The 18,000-nt window shown below is 35.0% G+C and overlaps 1 protein-coding gene and 1 long non-coding RNA gene across 2 annotated transcripts; one reads left to right on the top strand and one right to left on the bottom strand.

Annotated features, from left to right (window-relative positions):
* Positions 1-990: 990 nt before the first annotated feature.
* Positions 991-6,872, top strand: LOC308680784 (uncharacterized protein). The gene is made up of 6 exons (XM_081349120.1): positions 991-1,368; positions 1,822-1,965; positions 2,700-2,762; positions 2,899-3,108; positions 3,468-3,602; positions 6,172-6,872. The coding sequence occupies exons 1-6, from the start codon at positions 1,252-1,254 to the stop codon at positions 6,385-6,387; spliced, it is 885 nt and encodes a 294-aa protein (XP_081205246.1). The 5' UTR covers positions 991-1,251; the 3' UTR covers positions 6,388-6,872.
* Positions 6,873-15,047: 8,175 nt separating this feature from the next.
* On the bottom strand, positions 15,048-17,286 carry LOC308680302. Its single transcript, XR_014028904.1, has 4 exons — positions 17,224-17,286; positions 15,869-15,910; positions 15,287-15,400; positions 15,048-15,188 (listed from the first exon to the last, which is right to left on the bottom strand). It is a non-coding gene; the product is annotated as an uncharacterized lncRNA (long non-coding RNA).
* Positions 17,287-18,000: the final 714 nt, after the last annotated feature.

Genomic DNA, 18,000 nt, shown 5'->3' with positions numbered 1-18,000 from the left:
GATACACTACATATATAAACCATCAGGCATTCTATACATTGCCTAGGGCATTCTATACAATACCGGGATTTCACACTTTGCCTGGTAACATATATATATGGCATCAATTTATATATGCATATATTCTGTCAATTCTACTGGCCTTGGTCATGTGCTGATATATGAATAAAGATTTTGTTGTTAATATTATTTGATTATCACTGAAGTTTACTTTAATTATGCACAACAATTATTCTTTGTTTCTTATTGATACCTTCTAAATGATTTCATTTGTTTGTTATTTTTTGTTTGTCCATTCTTTTTTCCCAATTAATCAAATAGATCAGTTTTTTTAGGAAGCGTATTTTTCAACCAAAAAGCTTTGTTTCAGAAAACAGAAGTTCTCAATCTCTGAAACTGACCTCCTATGAATGGCAGATTTAGCCACAACCAATATAATAATATCATATTGTTGTTACATTTTAAAGTCAGATTTTATATATAAAAAAAAAATAAGAAGAAGAATGTTAACTGTTAATTATTGAGAAAAAAAAAAAAAAAAAGAAGTGAATTAAGATCATTTGATCTGCAGTATCCCAGCATGCTAGCCTGGATCTTATCCAAGAGGTAGGTTGCTTAAATGTTCAAAAAAACTTTTTAAAGGAAAAATCATGTGATGAATGTTTGGCTTTAAGCTGCTTTATGGGTTTCCAATGAGTGAAGGGTTGCCAAAAAATGTTATACATAAGGGTGTTTAACCTTACATTACACAATCAGGGAGGGCCAAACCCGTGATCGATCATTGTATAATTTATTTATTTATTTATTTATTTATTTATTTATTTATTTATTTATTTGTGAATGTGTTCTATATTTAGACTACTTATTTCTCCATATAGTAGTCTGAGAAGCGTATATCTTTTATGGTTTAACAGTCTAATACAAGGCTATATTTAGAATCTAAATGAAATTCACTCTTCCTTATCTGTTAATGTCCTGGCTTGAATGCACCCCGCGGGCACGTTTTTATTCCCGTTGATTTTTACGTAACACCCTAGAAAGTGTCTGCAGCCAGAAGAACATGAAGTCGCCATCAGCACCGTGTTACCTAAGAGAACTGAGGAACCCCTCCAGTGAGTTTCATAATTAGGTTTTGTAAGGGCATGCTGACGTAAGGGCATGTGAGGGCTTTGGAAGCCAGTGGGCTACAAATGCAGTTCCTCGTCGCACTGAAAACATTGTTCACCACCCAACTCGGACTGTGAACCAAACATGAAAACGACCAGGGTGAAAGTAATTGGAAGTCAAGTTATTTCAGCCGAACTTGTGGTAGGACTGCTACTCAGCATTGCGTATCGGATGTGTTCCAGTTTGGCTTTTTCCTCAGAGGTGGGTCTTTACTTGCTGTGTGAGTGAAATCATGTAGCCTAATTATATACAGCAATGTGTTATAAACAGCAAACCTAATCGTTTTGTATGAAAATGCCTGCAAAATGGCAAACGTTCTGTTTTCTTTAAAATGCCATAGCTAATATCCAATAAAATACCATAGGCTACTGCAGTTTTGAAACTGGAACAAATTAATAGTGAAAGTCATAGGGGCAAGTTCACTCAAAACAATTTGAATGAAACTTGACGCACCAGACGCGTCATTACTTAACACGCGTTGTAAAAACGCAACGCTCCTTGTCTAAACACAAGAACAGTTTCTGTGTACGCCGCTTGGAAGCTCCAGATTTTTTGTTCTATTGTATTACAATTAAGACACTTATTGTGCATCTTTGCTGAAATCATTGTTACTATGGTAATATGTTTGTAAAGCGTTACGCTCGTGTGTTGCAGGAAAGCGTCAGTGACGGAAGCGCGCAGTTTGAAGTAACGCGCTCACTCGTGTGTGTGTGGGTTGCCAGTAATGTTAAGTTCATTTTCTTTAAAAGCAACAACCATCCACTTTCTCTTTCTGCTCATTCCATATCAAGGCTTGTGGTAAGTGCAATGCACAAGCTTAATATACATTGTTTAATAAATATTGTTTGTCAGGTAGCCTAATCTAAAAATGTATGTGGTATGATGACTATTATTAGATTACACCAACATATATTTTTAAGGGTTAAGGTAGGATGTCCCTTTAAAACTGTAACAACTGCAAAAGAAGTTGTTGTCTTAATGAGATATTTGTACTTGATATAGCCTAACACTTAAAATTAAATTTGTTGGTGTAACTTAATGCAGTCAGGTTAATTCCGTCATATTGCATAATATTTTTTTTATATATTGCCAGGTGTGTTATGTTTATAACAAAGTCAGACAAATAATTTATTCTTCATACATTAGCCTTCAAAAGTTTGGGGTCAGTAGCCTACGTTTTTATTTTTAAATGTTACAACATTTTCCACATTGGTAATAATAATAATAACAAATGTTTTTGAGCACCAAATCAGCATATAAGAATGATTTCTGAAGAATCATGTGACACTGAAGACTGAAGTAATGATGCTGAAAATTCATATTTTCAAAATATATTAAAATAGAAAACATTTTCTTACATTGTAATAATATTTCAAATGTGACTATTTTTACTGTTTTTCTGATTAAGCAAATGCAACCCAAACTTTTGAACTGTAGTGTATAATGGCACATCGATTTAGTATTTATTGTTACATTTAACTACATTTTTAAAAAATGAATAAAATAAAACATTTAAATGTCTTTTTATATAGGCTTTCCTTTCATTGTTGGGAGTCTGCAAAGAGGGACGCATTCAAGGAAGAGATCGTAGACATGTATGTTTCATTTCATGTAAATGAAAACCTAATGTGAGCATTTAATTATAATAAGTCACTTTGGTATGGTACGCATCTAAAGACGAATGTAAAATGCAGTGCTCTTGACTTTTTTCTGTTCTCTCATACTCTCCAGCTTCCCATGGTGGATGTGGCGGTGTTCTTGTTCTTTCTTCTAAGCAGTTTGATTCTTTTGATCTTGGATCACAATCAGTTGCAAGGCTCTTTGAAACGATCTGAACGGCCCCTGAAGCCCCAGAGGTTTTTCCTTCAAATGGATTTTTTTGCCAACTTCATTTTTGGCCTCATGTGGTTGTTTTTTCCAGGATGGCTACTTGGGTCACAGGTAAAAACCTTGGACTATGTTTGATGTTTGATTCAAGTCAAGTCGGGTCACCTTTATTCATATAGCGCTTTATATAATACAGATTGACTTTACAGTGAGGAACAGGACCATAATGATTTTGTTATGCAAATAGAGTTCAATTAGAAAATAGTGACATTATTTAGTGGAGGTTAGTTTCGTATTGATTCAGTTGCGTTCAATAACTGTGTAAAGTTCATCAAATATGAAATGAGTTCAGTAAATCTGTAAAGCAGCTCTGGAAAAAACAGTCATCAAGTATAGCATGTTGTTAGGAAGCTAAAGTTAATCTAGGTGCTATTGTCATAGACATTAATCCATTGTGTACCAATCCATTGTAGATTAGTGGATCTGTGGATAATCTTCATCTCACACGTGCATTTGGAGCCATGATGGTTGGAGACAGCTTTGTTTCTTTTACCACTCAGAAACAAATGGCAACCAATGAAGTATCAGTCTTCAGCTGCCGAGCTGTGGTAAGTCACATTGTCAGAACATATTGCAGACTTGTTAACATAGGACTTAAATTTGCTCCCAGATGATTTCACACGATTAAGCAAATTGTAACAACTGCGAAAAGTGAAATATTTGTACTTCATGTAAAACTTAAAATGACCTGTGTTTATGTAATTAAATGCAGTCAGGTTAATTCTGTCATATATATATATATTTTAACATTAAGTAATTTTTTACAGTGTAGTATATATTGCTAGGTGTGTTTTGTTGAAATCAGACAAATAATTTATTCTTCAAAAATACACTATAACATTCAAAAGTTTGAAAGAAATTAATACTTTTATTAATCAAGGATGCATTAAATTGATTAAAAGTGAGGGTAAGGACAGTAATAATGTTACAAAAACAAACCTATTTCAAATAAATGCCCTTCTTTTAAACTTTCCATTCATCAATACTAAAAATGTATTGTTTTCCACAAAAATACTGATTTCCAACATTGATAATAATAACAGATTTTCTTGAGCACCAAATCAGCATATTAGAATGATTTCTAAACATATTGCAGACTTGTTAAGGTTTGGATTTAAATTGCAATAGTCTTTTCTTCTCTAATGTGACATACTCTATTTCCAAGTCTCATTCTGGAATGAGAAAAAAGTAGGGATTTGATTTTGTCAGTAACACACTTGAACTAATAATGAACTGCACTTCTACAGCTATTTAATAATCTTTGTAAATGTTAATTTCATCATTTACTATAACAAATACCACTTTTGGTTTTAATAATGTATAAGTCCCCCTGTAGTCAATCTTTTCTATCCCTTAAAACTCAGCTTTGATCACCAAAATGATATATTTAAACGTTTTTTTCTTGAAAAAAAAAATCTTCATGCCTTAAAATACTTTGAATGTAACTCTACACCCTTGTTTCATTAAGTATACGCAGTTCTATGAATATGTAAATTAGCCCCGCCTCCACTAAGGCCCTGTTTACACGAGAACGCTTGCGGGTGAAAACGTAAAAATATTTTATCAGATGTGCCTTTCGTTTAGACGGCGACGGCATTTTTGGGGATTAAAAATGCAAAAAAAGTGAAACCACCCTCCAGAGTGGAAATTCTAAAAACGCTCCACCGTCGCGTTTCCGTCTAAACGGTAAAAACGCAAAAGTCTGCTAAACAGTGAAGGCACCGATCAGTGCTTCACATTGCCACCTAGCCGCCTGGAGTGCATACTACATTGAATTTCACACACTTTTGCGTCACCATATGCACGCAGATTTCCCCCCCATAACGCTCGTCTAAACGCAGAGTAAAAAGTGATCACTTTTGCGTTTTCTCTTCAGATCGTTTCCGTGTAAACGTAGCCTCACTCACACCAGCTCAGAGATCCACTAGTTGACGATCACACATTGACGTGATTGGTTACAAGGTAGTTTGTGACGTCAGAAACACCAGCGATTTCAAACCGTGTTTTTGAGACTGTCTTTGGTTCACTGCAGTTTTAAGGAGAAAATACTCAGCAATGGTGTTGACTTATGAATTTGCACATGGTTTGTCTTAAAGCATATTAAAAACACCACATAGACATATAAACAACATTAAAAACTTGATTTTCACCACAGGGGGACTTTAACATTAGTTAATGCACTGCGAACTAACAGTGGAGATATTTAGTCCGTCAAGACATGCGTTATGAAGAGAACAGAGTCAGACATCTTTTCGAGGGGGAGGGAGTTAACGTTTGTGATTAAAGATTTCGAGTGCATATGAATAAAAAAAATTAAGCTTTTAATGTTTTTTATGTCTATGTGGTGTTTTTAATATGCTTTAAGACAAACCATGTGCAAATTCATCAGTTAACACCATTGCTCAGTATTTTCTCCTTAAAACTGAAGTGAAAAAAGACCTTGTAACCAGTATCAACGTGTGGGCGGGCTTTAGCATAATAATTATGCTGTGAAGCAGGGGAGTCTCAAGAGAACTTAGGTTATCAAGGTATATTTTTCTGTTGATATGAAAAACAGTGTGCATTTAGCAATATAGTGGGTGAATAATGTATATGATGTTATGATGAACTATATGTCTTACTCCACTGACGATCTATGATGTTCAAAGCGTTTCTAAGGATGCTGATTTTTAAAAGGCAGACTGAGATGGCGAATAGGAACATGGTTTGTGTAACATTAGCAACACATTATTAGCTGTTTGATAACGTAGTAAGCAAAAGGCTGATCATCTTAATTACCGTTATGTCTCCGACCTTGTAAAGAGCGATACATTCGTGCAGCGTTTACTGCAGTAACTTGAGTAAAAGTTGGCCGAGTGGATGCGAGTGAATGGATGCGGGGCTAATTAGAATATTAATGGTTCCGCATATACTAAATGAGGCAAGGACGTAGAGTTACATTCAAGCTACTTTAAGGCATAAAGAATTTTTTTCACAGGAAAAAACAATTAAATATATCATTTTGGTGATCAAAGATTTGTTTTAAGGGATAAAATTATTGACAACAGGGGGGCTTTAATAATAAACACTGCAACATTCATGGTGACTTTAAGCATGTATGAATCTGTATCCATTTAGGGGACTTTGGCAGTTGTCGTCTTCTTGATCCACACCCAGCTCACCACATCGGCATGGAAAACCCCACATCTCTGTTTCTGCCTAGTAGGGGTCAGTCTCTGGGCTGTTAACTCCATTCTTGGCTACCTGAGCTCCAAAGACACGAGGACAGAGTCAGTGAATGATATATATTGGCGTGCTGTACAGAAAAACGACAGAAGACTTTATGTGCGATAGGTTTTGTCATATGCAAATATCTGCAGACATCATTCGGTGCATTTTGATGATGTTTTATGATGTTTATGACAAACTGTTTATACTGTAAATATAGTGTTTTTGTGTTTATAAATAATAAATAGATGTATTTCTTTGTAAATAATTGTTCTTTTTAATTTATACGTATGAATATTGTAATGAAATTGAAAATATCACTTTCATCATATGTACATGTACAAATAAAGACAAACTTGTCATATTGTGAGTGTAGGTGATGAGTAGAGCACTTCATAAAAAGTAAAAACATTTTGTCAGCTGTCTGTGACCGGCTTTTAACACTCTCAGGCGTCGAGTCATTCTCCTGCAATATTCACTGAACCATTTGTTTTGTAACTTAGGATCCAACAACCGAGGTTTCCACAAGCACAAAACTGCAAATATACTGTATGAAATGTGCTAAAATACTTTCTTTCTTTCATCTCTGGCTACATCTCCTGTCTTGTGTTGATTTTCACTGGCAGCTTAATGCATATTGGTCTCTTTGGCAAGAACTGTGCGAGCAGCAACACTGGCCTTAATTGAACTTTGTTCTTCCAGCAAAGGCCATGATGTAGTCTAACTTAACAAGAGCCTGCAAAGCCCAAATAAACAGCTTTACAGTGCAGCAGAGACCTATTAACACCTCCATCAACCTGTGCCCAGAGCTTTTTTTGCACAAGAAATCTGATTCAACAGCTCAGTTACTGCGTAGTGTGTGTTTTAAATATGGCCACTTGATGGCGCTCCATACACAGAGATTTCAGTCTCTGGCGCTCCTACATCAAGTAATAGACAGTGCTGGTAAATTTACCATGAACTGTTGTTATTAAAATGCCATTTCTAAATTACATTTAGATAATCAGAGCTGAAGCTACTTTTGGATGTGGCACAGTTATCATAATAAGCTCTTTATCTTGGAAAATTCAGCAGTAAGATGACAGGCTTGGTTCAAGATGGCTGTTTCATTCAGTCCCTCTTTTTCCTCACACACATAAAGGGTTAAACTGAAAATTCTGTCATCATTTTGATCCCTTTTTTTTCTTTCTCTTTTTCTGAGGAACACAATGAGAACAAATTCTAAAGATTTGTACTTGCTCTTTTCCAAGCAATTACAATGAATGACAACTGAAGGTTTCCAGCTTCAAAGTGCACAAAAGCACCTTAAAAGAATCATAAAAGTAGTTAATATGACTTGTGCACTATATTCCAAGTTTTATGAAGCCTTATAATAGCTTTGTGTGAAAACAGGCCAAAATTGGTCAAAAATGATATGCACACAAACTGACAGTTTCTGCAATATTCAAATTTACTGCATAACATGGTAAAACAAAGTAACATCCACTCAAAGCAATGGACCAATGAAATTATTTCAAATTCACACAATAATGATTCCCATATTTACATATATTAATATATATATTAAATATATCTCTAAATAATTAAAAAAAAATTATTACAAAAAAAAAGCCCCTTAAAGATTAATTGCATGAACTGAGCCCATGCATCACATCTTCGCCAAAGCACAGCGGGTTCCCACAAATCTATCTTTGTTCCCCAGCTCCAAATTCCTGCCTGATTTGTATTCAACCATTTATAGGTAGCCTAGAGTAGGCAATTCTGGAGAGGCTAGCAATAGCAAGCTAGCTTTGAAAGCATGAGATCCCACCTTCCCTTCCGAGCGCTTCAAAACACATGAACGCTACTGATATAACATGCAAAAGGAGACATTGCCCCCTCAGATCTTATTTGTGCCCCCTCAGTTTAAGTTTTAAAAAGTTTTAAAGGGACACTCAGACTACAGGCAAATCTGAATAACTGCAAGTGATCAAATAAGATTATAGCTGCGTGACCTGCGTCCCAAATGACGCACTACACTATGCACTTTTACACTATGTACTCAACCATGTATGAAGTTTATTTTGTCTTTCAACATCGGAGTCTGATAGAGAACGAGACAGAGCTCGTAATAAAACAAGAATCAACATTGAATGGCTTTTCGGAAATGTGAGAACTGAGGATTTTTAAATGCAATTTGTATTACTCAACATATGAGTAAGTTATTTTATTGAACAGATAGATTGCCTTAACAGAGTTCATTGTAAAGCATTATCTATTGTGAAGGGTCATTTCATTATAGTTCCAGCATTATAGCGCTGAGCTGGAATTTATTTTCAAGGAAGTATCATGTCTATTAATGGGTATAGAGTTACGTCTTCAGCTAGTTAGCTCGCTTTTCATCTAAACTGGTTATATCTCTTAAGCCTAGGGAATGTTTTATGAGCAGCAGTGTAACCGAATCAGGTTAAGACGAAAACGTTTTGGAAGACATATTGATGATGTATTGACTCGTTTAAATTGTGTTAATAAAAAAAAAAAAAAAAAAAAAGTTACATTGTAGGCCTACCTTTAAGTGCACTGTGCCTGAAGCATTTGGATTGACACATGGTTTCTTTGATATTCGTCCACAATTCAAAATACTGTTTTGGTGATAGGAACAGGGACTCAACCACAAGCTGTTTGTTTGAGCAGTGTGAACGTAGACCCAGTCAGCACAGCCATAGCTAAACATCACCATGAGAACAACAAAATGACTTTGGCTGAAAAGTCAAATCTCTATCAGATTAAAGGCTTCACTGTAACTGCTGAGCTCAGAAAGGGATTCATAAAGTCCAGCCAAAGGTGACGTCAAGAAGTAGTTGAGAACTGGAACAGTAGGCATTCTTCAGTGTGTTTATTTCAAAGTGTTGGAGAGACTTTTAGAATTTTGTTAAAATGAATTCATCCACAAACTTCTGCATGAGCCAAACATTTATACTTTTTTTAGTACTGTTCCTTGAAAATTTTAAAATTTTTAAATGAAAATAAAAACCTTTTTTATTTACAAGAAAGATGTTGTTATATATTTTGAATTCTATAAAGAATTTAGTTGCTTGTAAAAACTTCTTTAGTGTAATGGCTTCTTATAAGTAAGAAGCCTATTACACTAAAGAAGATTATTCCCGTTTATTACATGGCTACCTACAAAATAAATAAATAATTTGACACAAAATATTGATTTAAAAAAGGAGTTTATTGATTTAAAAACGATTATATTGCTTCCGCTAAAGAAAATAGTCCGTTCCGCGTCCATAGCAACGCTCTGTTTTTCATGGCAACGGTGTGTTATTCTTTGAAGCGGTCTGTTACAGTCTATGGTCTGTTATGTAAGGGTTAATGCCCGACGAGGTGTCCATTTTTAGGTATTATACCATGGTCTGGGTGAATACTCGATTCTGATTGGCTGCAGGGTGTCCATTAAAAAGTGATAATGTACACCTAGGAAAGGCGTCCCGTCAATTTGCCTGATGACAGTTCTAAATGATTGCGCTGGCTCAAACTCACTGATCAACTACTCCGGTCGGGTCGCTATGGCCACGTTGCTTGGCAACGCCTGTATACAGGAGATATTAAATAGTGCGCTCGACTTAATAAATAAAAACCCTCACGATTTTTACTCTAAAACACATTAAAGTATTATTAATTGATTAAATATTTCTTTCTTTCGTAAGTGACCATGGTATAAGCGGGTTAATGCCCTTCGAGGTGTCCATTATCAGGTATTAATGGACTTCGGCGGAGGCGTGAACCGTCCGACGCGCAGCGGCATTAACCCGCTTATACCATGGTCACTTACGAAAGAAAGAAATATTTAATCAATTAATAATACTTTAATGTGTTTTAGAGTCAAAAACGTGAGGGTTTTTATTTATTAAGTCGAGCGCACTATTTAATATCTCCCGTATACAGGTGTTGCCAAGCAATGTGGCCACAGCGACCCGACCGCAGCAGTTGATCAGTGAGTTTGAGCCAGCGCAATCATTTAGAACTGTCATCAGGCAAATTGACGGGACGCCTTTCCTAGGTGTACATTATCACTTTTTAACGGACACCCTGCAGCCAATCAGAATCGAGTATTCACCCAGACCATGGTATAACAAGAAATAACAGACCGCATTCTACATTGGAATTCAACCAAGCCATGTAATAAGATAATATAATAGCCTACACTTTAGTAATCCTATAGTGTATTGTTCTTTTGCTTGTAATTGTTTTGTTGCCATAAAAGAGGTAACATTTTACAATAAGGTTCAATTTAATAAAATTAACAAATGAGACCTTGTTGTAAAGCATTTCCAAAGAAAAAAAACAGTACTTCAGTGTTTTGTTTATTTTGATCACCAGAGGGCGCTGCTCAATAAACCGATAATCGTGAGATCATTCGTCTTCCGTTACTAATTCGCGCTATTTTGGCTTTGACAGTTGGACGGGAACTTGGCTAAATGATCCAATAAGAACATAATTTTATAAGGTAGGACATCGTTATCAGCTTCCCTAACGTACCTAACCTTATACCAGGGGCGTCACTAGGCCCTTTTTAGGGGGGCTTCAGCCCCCCTAAACTTCTGCCCAGCCCCCCTAAAAAATATTTGATTAATACATTTTTGATCGCTTCAGTCCCCTTTAAAAAAACTCATTTGAAACGGCGGCAAACTGCTTCAAGTTCCGGCTCCTCCCCTTATCTGAGTCTGCTTGGATTTAGCGCATTTTCAATCTGCAGGGGCGCCGAGCAGAGCGAACATCAGAGAGTACGAGGTGTGTCGTGAGTGCATTTATTGATAGATTGCTATGATATTACATCTGCATCGGTGCAGTTCTTTGTCATAAATGCATTGCAGTTTACATAATGTAATGTTACTTGAGCATTGGGAGCAACACGGGACGGTTTCTCATCCAATACCATACGTTTCGCTGCGTAGGCTACACCTTCAGCCCTTATCAGTGTGATAGTTGTTTTTTATTCCTACAAAAATGAAGCGATTAACACCCATGAAAACATACTTTAGAAAACGATCATGATTTATTTTAATTTTCTTTTTAAACTTTAAAACATATTATTTTGTATTTCGGCATTACATTATGCTGCCATGCACAGAAATGATTAAAGACACACATCATTGTCTGAAAGCACTAGATGGCCCAGAGAGAGAAACATCATGTGGAGTTATTTTGTTTTGTATTAATAAATATAGTTTTGTATTAAGTAATAATGAATCAGGAGAATTGTACCATGATACATATATTAGAGTAAGAGTAGAGTAAAGGGATTTGTGATTTTCTTTTAAGTACTTTATTTATAGAAGTGGAAAATTGATAATTCATGTTGCTATTTAGAACAGAATATAGAACAGATTAATCATATTGCCAATAGACAGTTACATTAATACATGTTTAGCTGGTTAGTTAAATGATTTGAAATTAAATAGATTTTCACGGGGTGACTTGATGAATAACCAACCGTATTGTTGATTTATAAAGGCTAAAAAGCTTAAAAAAATAAAATAATTTATATTTCATTGTAGATGGACTTAGTTACCTAGCTTTCCTGGTAGCTTTGTCTGAGAAAATGATTCATAAATCAACCTATCAGTTGACCCTATGTTTACTTTCTTCACTGACAGACAAAAATTAAAAGCCTATATCAGTCAAAGCTCAGCTTTAGGAGAGGAAAAGATAAAAACAAAGAGAAAAAGAGTGTGATGCTGATGAGGAGAGAAAAATAAACAGCTGCCCGCACATGGTTTTAAAGCTATTGTCATCCAATTTTTTTGGCCTTCAAAACATCTTAAAATGCACATATGTAGATCAGAGAAATCAAAATTTTCTCGGGGGAGCATGCCCCCGAACCCCCCTAAATACCTCACATTCGGGACCTCAGCGATTTTAAAACCCTGCCATATGCATGTTACTGGATGAATGAATGAGACTAGTTAATAATGAGCATTAGACCATAAACAAATTATTATTATTTTTTTTTTTTACATCATACCCTCATTGGGGGCTGAGCCCCCCTAAAATGAAAATCCTAGAATCGCCCCTGCCTTATACTGAAATGATTTGCAATGCTGTTCTCCGCTTTTCGTTGTTTTTGAACTAAAAACGCGTCCTGAATGTGAGCCTTAAGTTATATGTTGTGCTTTGCATAGAACTTATACTGATAACAATTTTATTATAAATTATTAACATTAACCAAATGTAAAAATGCTTATCAGATAAAATTACATTAAAATACATTCAGATATTTGTGAACGTAATGTTTTGTTAATTTAATACACAACTTTGCCTGGTTGTGCATTATTTTATTGTGTCAGCAATAAAATAATGAACATAATGTCATAATGTTGCAGTCCTTTTTTACTACTTTGTTACCACAACATTTATACAATAACTGTTAAAGTACATAAATTATGAATATGTACATTTTTGGCAGTTTGACAGTTAAAGGTTCACAGTCATGTTTTTTTTTTTTATTAAAAAACAGTGTTTACTATACTTATTTTTTTGGTGTGTGTGTTTGTTCTAATTAAGTATCAAGACTGAGTGTTTTGCCACACATTTGAATTCAGCAAACACAATTTTGTTTATCTTCATCTAATTCAGCTTTGCCCAAATAGTTTTTCAAGATGTTATTTCTGTTTCACCACTGGTCATTTTCTGACTCAGGAGGTAGGAAAACCATTCAAAATTGGCCCATCATTTTTCAGTGAATTGCTCTTTAGAGTGGCAACCTTTGTGTGTATTTTTACGCCCTCTGTAAAATGAAAATCAAGCATCAATGTGCCAACAAAGTGGCCACCCACAACAAGGTCGATTTTTGTGACTGTGTGATTTCTAATTGATCTCTGGTGATTTGCACTTTGCCCATCTATTTATATCCTTTCAATCTGATGGTCTGAGTGCACCATTCTATCACAACAGTGACGCATGAACACTCAAAAAAATGACTCATTGAACAAACTCAATTTAATTGATGGCAGGATTTCCATCCAATAAATATGTGTAGCCCCAACTTATAAAAAACTAATTCATGCAATGAAATGTAATTAAGTTGGTCCAACTCAATTTTGACTAACTTAAATGAGTTGGTCCAACTCAATTATGAGCAACTTAAATGAGTTGGTCCAACTCAATTTTGACCAACTTAAATGAGTTAGTCCAACTCAATTTTGACCAACTTAAATGAGTTGGTCCAACTAAATTTTGATCAAATAATTTAAATGAAATGGATACATTTAAAAATAAGTTTTATGCTTCTTAAACTTAAATTAGAACATTTAATTTAAAAAAAACAATTAGGAAATCCTTATTTTGTACCCCATAGAGACAAGAGACAAATCTTGATCGAGATGTTTTTATTTAAAACTCAATAGTGCAATAGTTATTTAATGTGAAAAGTACTTAGAAAAATGCAAGTACACATTTTAAAGCCTTTTTCCAAACATGTACAAATGTCTTTGTTCTTACTGAACACAAAGGAAGATATGTTAAAGAATATGGGAAACTGAACAGTTCTGGGCCACCATTGACTTCCATAGTAGGAAGAAAAAATAACAACTATGAAAGTCAATGGTGGCCCAGAACTGTTAAGTTTCCCATATTCTTTAACAAATCTTCCTTTGTGTTCAACAGAACAAATACATTTATACAGGTTTGGAACAACCCCGGGATCAGTAAATGATGACAGAATTTTCATTTTTGGGTGAACTATCCCTAAAGACAAGAACGACAGAAATACACACAAAAAGTGTGTAAGAAAAAGCATGTAAGAGTGTTAAAAAATAATAATAATGTGTGGTGTGTGTGTGTGCATAAGTATGTTAATGACTCAATATACAACAATGTATTCTCAAATAATTCTCATTGTGTTCTCAAAAAAAGTGCACATCTCATGCAAACAGCTTGATTTTAAGTTGCTGGATTTTTGCATTCAGCCTATGTCCATCCAAATTCATTAGGATTTTCTGGATAAACTTGAAGGTGTACTTGAGGTTGTCAGGAAAATTAAGATCAAGAGCATAAATGAGACCGAACAGCATGATGAATGCCAGGATCACGCAGTCTAGGTCCCTCAAAACCTTAATGCCCTCGATCACAACTCCTATGTCTGCTGTACAATCTCCTCTTTGGATTTTGTAAATCCCCATTTTCTGCATCCTCAGTGGCCTGGACAAAACACAAAACACTTTGGTTAAGCCCAGGTGAATTTGACCCTTTATATTTTAAAAGTAATCAGCAAATTGCATTGCTACTTTTCACTTTTACTATTACATTGTTGGCTGCCATTTATTTCCATTTTATGGACATAGACATACACATCTGAAAACTTCTACAAATTCTATTGTGTTCAGATGAACAACGAAAGGCATACACAAAGTTATTACCCCTGCAAAATTATTACTATTAAAAATGTTATTTTATTAAAATGAATAAAACAAAATATGATTATTCCACTAATACATATTTTATTGTGAAATTAAAATGAAAATTGAGCATTTAATAATAATCAATCATATATTCTTTTAAAACATAAAAGTACTAACAGAATTGTTGTTATATTCATAATAATCACTTACCACATACTCCTTGAAGAAAGAGTCTGGATCTTCAGTCAGGTAGATCATCAGGCCTTTCAGGGTGCACTCTCTCCTGATGTTTATGTTGTCAGGGGGAAAATCAAGACTGAAATTAGCCAAATGCAGAAAGCTGTACAATAACTAGACAAAACAGAAGACATTGCATGCATTTATACTAACAGAGTCTCTGATCGCCAGGGCGTTTTTGATCTTTTGCCCCTTTACTCCTCCTTTGCTCTTGAAGATCTGCATCAGTTTATCTGAAAAGTGGTCCAGCTGTAGGAGCATTGACTGCAGTGGCTTCGTAGTGATCTGCAGGATATCTGCTTACACCTTCAAAATGGAAAAAAACAACAACAAAAAACAATTTCTTACTACGAAAAGAACCTAATATCGACTAAAATAAAACACTACATAACATGTTTACTTACTTCACTCTGCTGAAAGAGAGCTGGCCATTGATTCTTGAACACCTCTATCATGGGCACTGGCTGACGACAATGGGTTTGAAGTCTATTAATGAATGTGGATTGTGTTTCCGGTATCTGTGGGTGTTAAATGTACTGTAAATATTACTTTCAAATGCACATCCTACAAACATACACTGAACTGTTTCATTATGCCTGAGATGTCCATTTATGTGTTGAAAATAATCTTTCTGTTTCTAGCTCCTTGCATGAACACACACGATACTGGAATGTTGTTAATTCTTCTGGCTTTGGAGTTTCCTGTTTAGCATGGATTTTGTATGTGTGATTAAGAAGCTTACTCCATGTACTAAACGTGCATGGGCAATCTGTGTATGGACATGGATAGCGAAAACTGCCCCTAAAGCACACATGAGTCTGCCTAAAATGCTGCAGAAACAAATACCTGCTAGCTAGTTTCGATGGACACATTCTTTGCACTAAAAAAGAAACAATCCTAAAAAGAAGAATAAAAAAGTATTATAAGATACCATATTTAACAAATGACACAAGCAGCCTAAATCAGAATATTTGAATATGACTTACTATAAATAGGAGGTTGCTGTTCACCTGGTCATGTTCATAAAACTGTGAAAGAGAAGATGTTGATTAGGAGTGGGAACCAGTACTCACATGAAAATATGCTTTTTGTTTACATGGTTCTGTTTTACCCAACTCGTTCACTTAAAGGATTAGTTCACCTCAAAATGAAAATTTCCTGATAATTTACTCACCCCAATGCCATCCAAGATGTTCATGTCTTTCTTTCTTCAGTGGAAAAGAAATTAAGTTTTTTGAGGAAAACATTTCAGGATTTTTCTCCACACATTGGACTTCAACGGTAACCAAATAGTTGAGGTCCAAATCAATGCAATTTCTAAAGGGCTCTGAAGTGCTTCAAAGGGCTCTGCATGATCCCAGCTGAGGAATAGGGTCTTATCTAGCGAAACAAAAAAATCCTGAAATGTTTTCCACAAAAAACTTAATTTCTTTTCCACTGAAAAAAGAAAGACATGAACATCTTGGATGACATTAGGGTGAGTAAATTATCAGGAAATTTTCATTTTGAGGTGAACTAATCCCTTAATATTACAATTCTCTCAAGTAATTAAATTGATTTTAAAATAATTTTAAATGTTCACTTGGTACAATTGTCTATATCGTCTACAATTGTCAAAAACAGACGACTATCGTCCATTCTGTCACATTTTTCAGGTGTTCTGATGTAACTTAGGCTAACCCGTCTGTCACTTGCTCTGATTTATCTTGGGCAGCTCAGCTACGATGTTGTAAATAGGTAGTTTACATGATCAAAGTAATCTTAATATTGAGATATAAGTTCTACCTTATGTACGTTACCTCTAGTTTTAATTATTTAAACAGGTCTTTGAACAAAAAAGGCCTGTCGTGTATTTTTTCCCCCACAGCGCTTAATGTCATATGGTGATTGTGAAACACGGAACACCTCACTTCATGATTTTATGGTGAAATGTCTTATTTTTCATGTTAGGCAGGTCAAATTTGATCAAGAAAAACGCAATGTGGCCAATTCAGCGTGAGTGAGTGACGCAGCTAAAAATAGACTCGGCGCCGAAACAATCGAGGCGATCGCAAGCCTCCAATTCATTTTATGACGGATATATCAATCCAGCTAGCAAGCCAATAAGTTAAGAACCAATTTTGCACAGTTACAGTCAAATTCGGGATCGTTAGACTGGTCTAACACAGAATTTGCACGTTGCGTGAGTAAGTTAAGCTATCGAAGGGACACTTAAAACAATTCACCTTGCATAACTTTCACTGCTGTTGCATATTTCACTCAAAATCATGATATAAGTTACACATCCTCTTACAGTGAGGTAAATTCTTTATTACAAATACTCAAACAAGATAATACTTACCAATAACGAATACGACGTTGCAGTCCTTGCAGCGGCAGACGATAAAATGGCGGCCACACCCTCTGAGCATGTTCTTCTCTGAGCTTGTCTTGCACATGCGCAAATGACGCTCTCCGAAGCCAAATTAATTTGAGTTAACCAAATGAAATGAAATCTCATAGATGACACTATTTATACATTTTACGTTAGACTTATTAAATATATATACGTATTATTCCTAATCAGATATATTTAAATAAAGTGAACACAATTTAAATGTGTCATACCTAAGAAGGCCTTGAATAATTTTTTTGAGTGAATCCGATTCAGCAGTTTTCTTTTAAGATTGCAGGTAGTGGTGGTAAAGGCCTTCAAATAGAATAGCACAGTTGGCCTATTATTCGACCTTGTGGCTGTTCGACATTCTAGAGTGGGAAATGTTTTTCAGTAGACTATTCACTCTCAATGATCTACTTTGTATTTCCAAAATGGTAGATTATTAATTTAATATGCATATAGTGCATCCTAGGCCTGTCACGATTATTCGTTCTTTGTATGATCGTGGTTATTCTATCTAATAGCAATTATTTGAGATAACCGCAATAATTGAGCAGTTTAATTTTCAATTAAATTTTTCAATTAAATTTTAAAAGAAATTGAAGTGCTTGATAGCATCAAATGTGCAATATGTCTCCCGTCTGGTGTGGTAGGGAGAAGCAGGGGAGTCATAAGCTGGTAGGGAGTAAAGAAAAAACTGTTAGAAAGTAGACAAATAATTAATTTTAAGTTTATTAAGAC

The sequence above is a fragment of the Scardinius erythrophthalmus genome, assembly GCF_964197995.2.
Source record: "Scardinius erythrophthalmus genome assembly, chromosome: 20".
NCBI classification, from domain to species: domain Eukaryota; kingdom Metazoa; phylum Chordata; class Actinopteri; order Cypriniformes; family Leuciscidae; genus Scardinius; species Scardinius erythrophthalmus.
This window is presented reverse-complemented; position numbering and strand designations above follow the sequence as displayed.

Bases quoted from the DNA above. Each gene is read 5' to 3' on its own strand.
- LOC308680784 (XM_081349120.1), top strand. From the start codon at position 1,252: ATGAAAACGACCAGGGTGAAAGTAATTGGAAGTCAAGTTATTTCAGCC. The intron at 1,966-2,699 runs GTAAGTGCAATG...CTTTTTATATAG, and splicing joins ATTCCATATCAAGGCTTGTG to GCTTTCCTTTCATTGTTGGG. The intron at 3,109-3,467 runs GTAAAAACCTTG...AATCCATTGTAG, and splicing joins GATGGCTACTTGGGTCACAG to ATTAGTGGATCTGTGGATAA.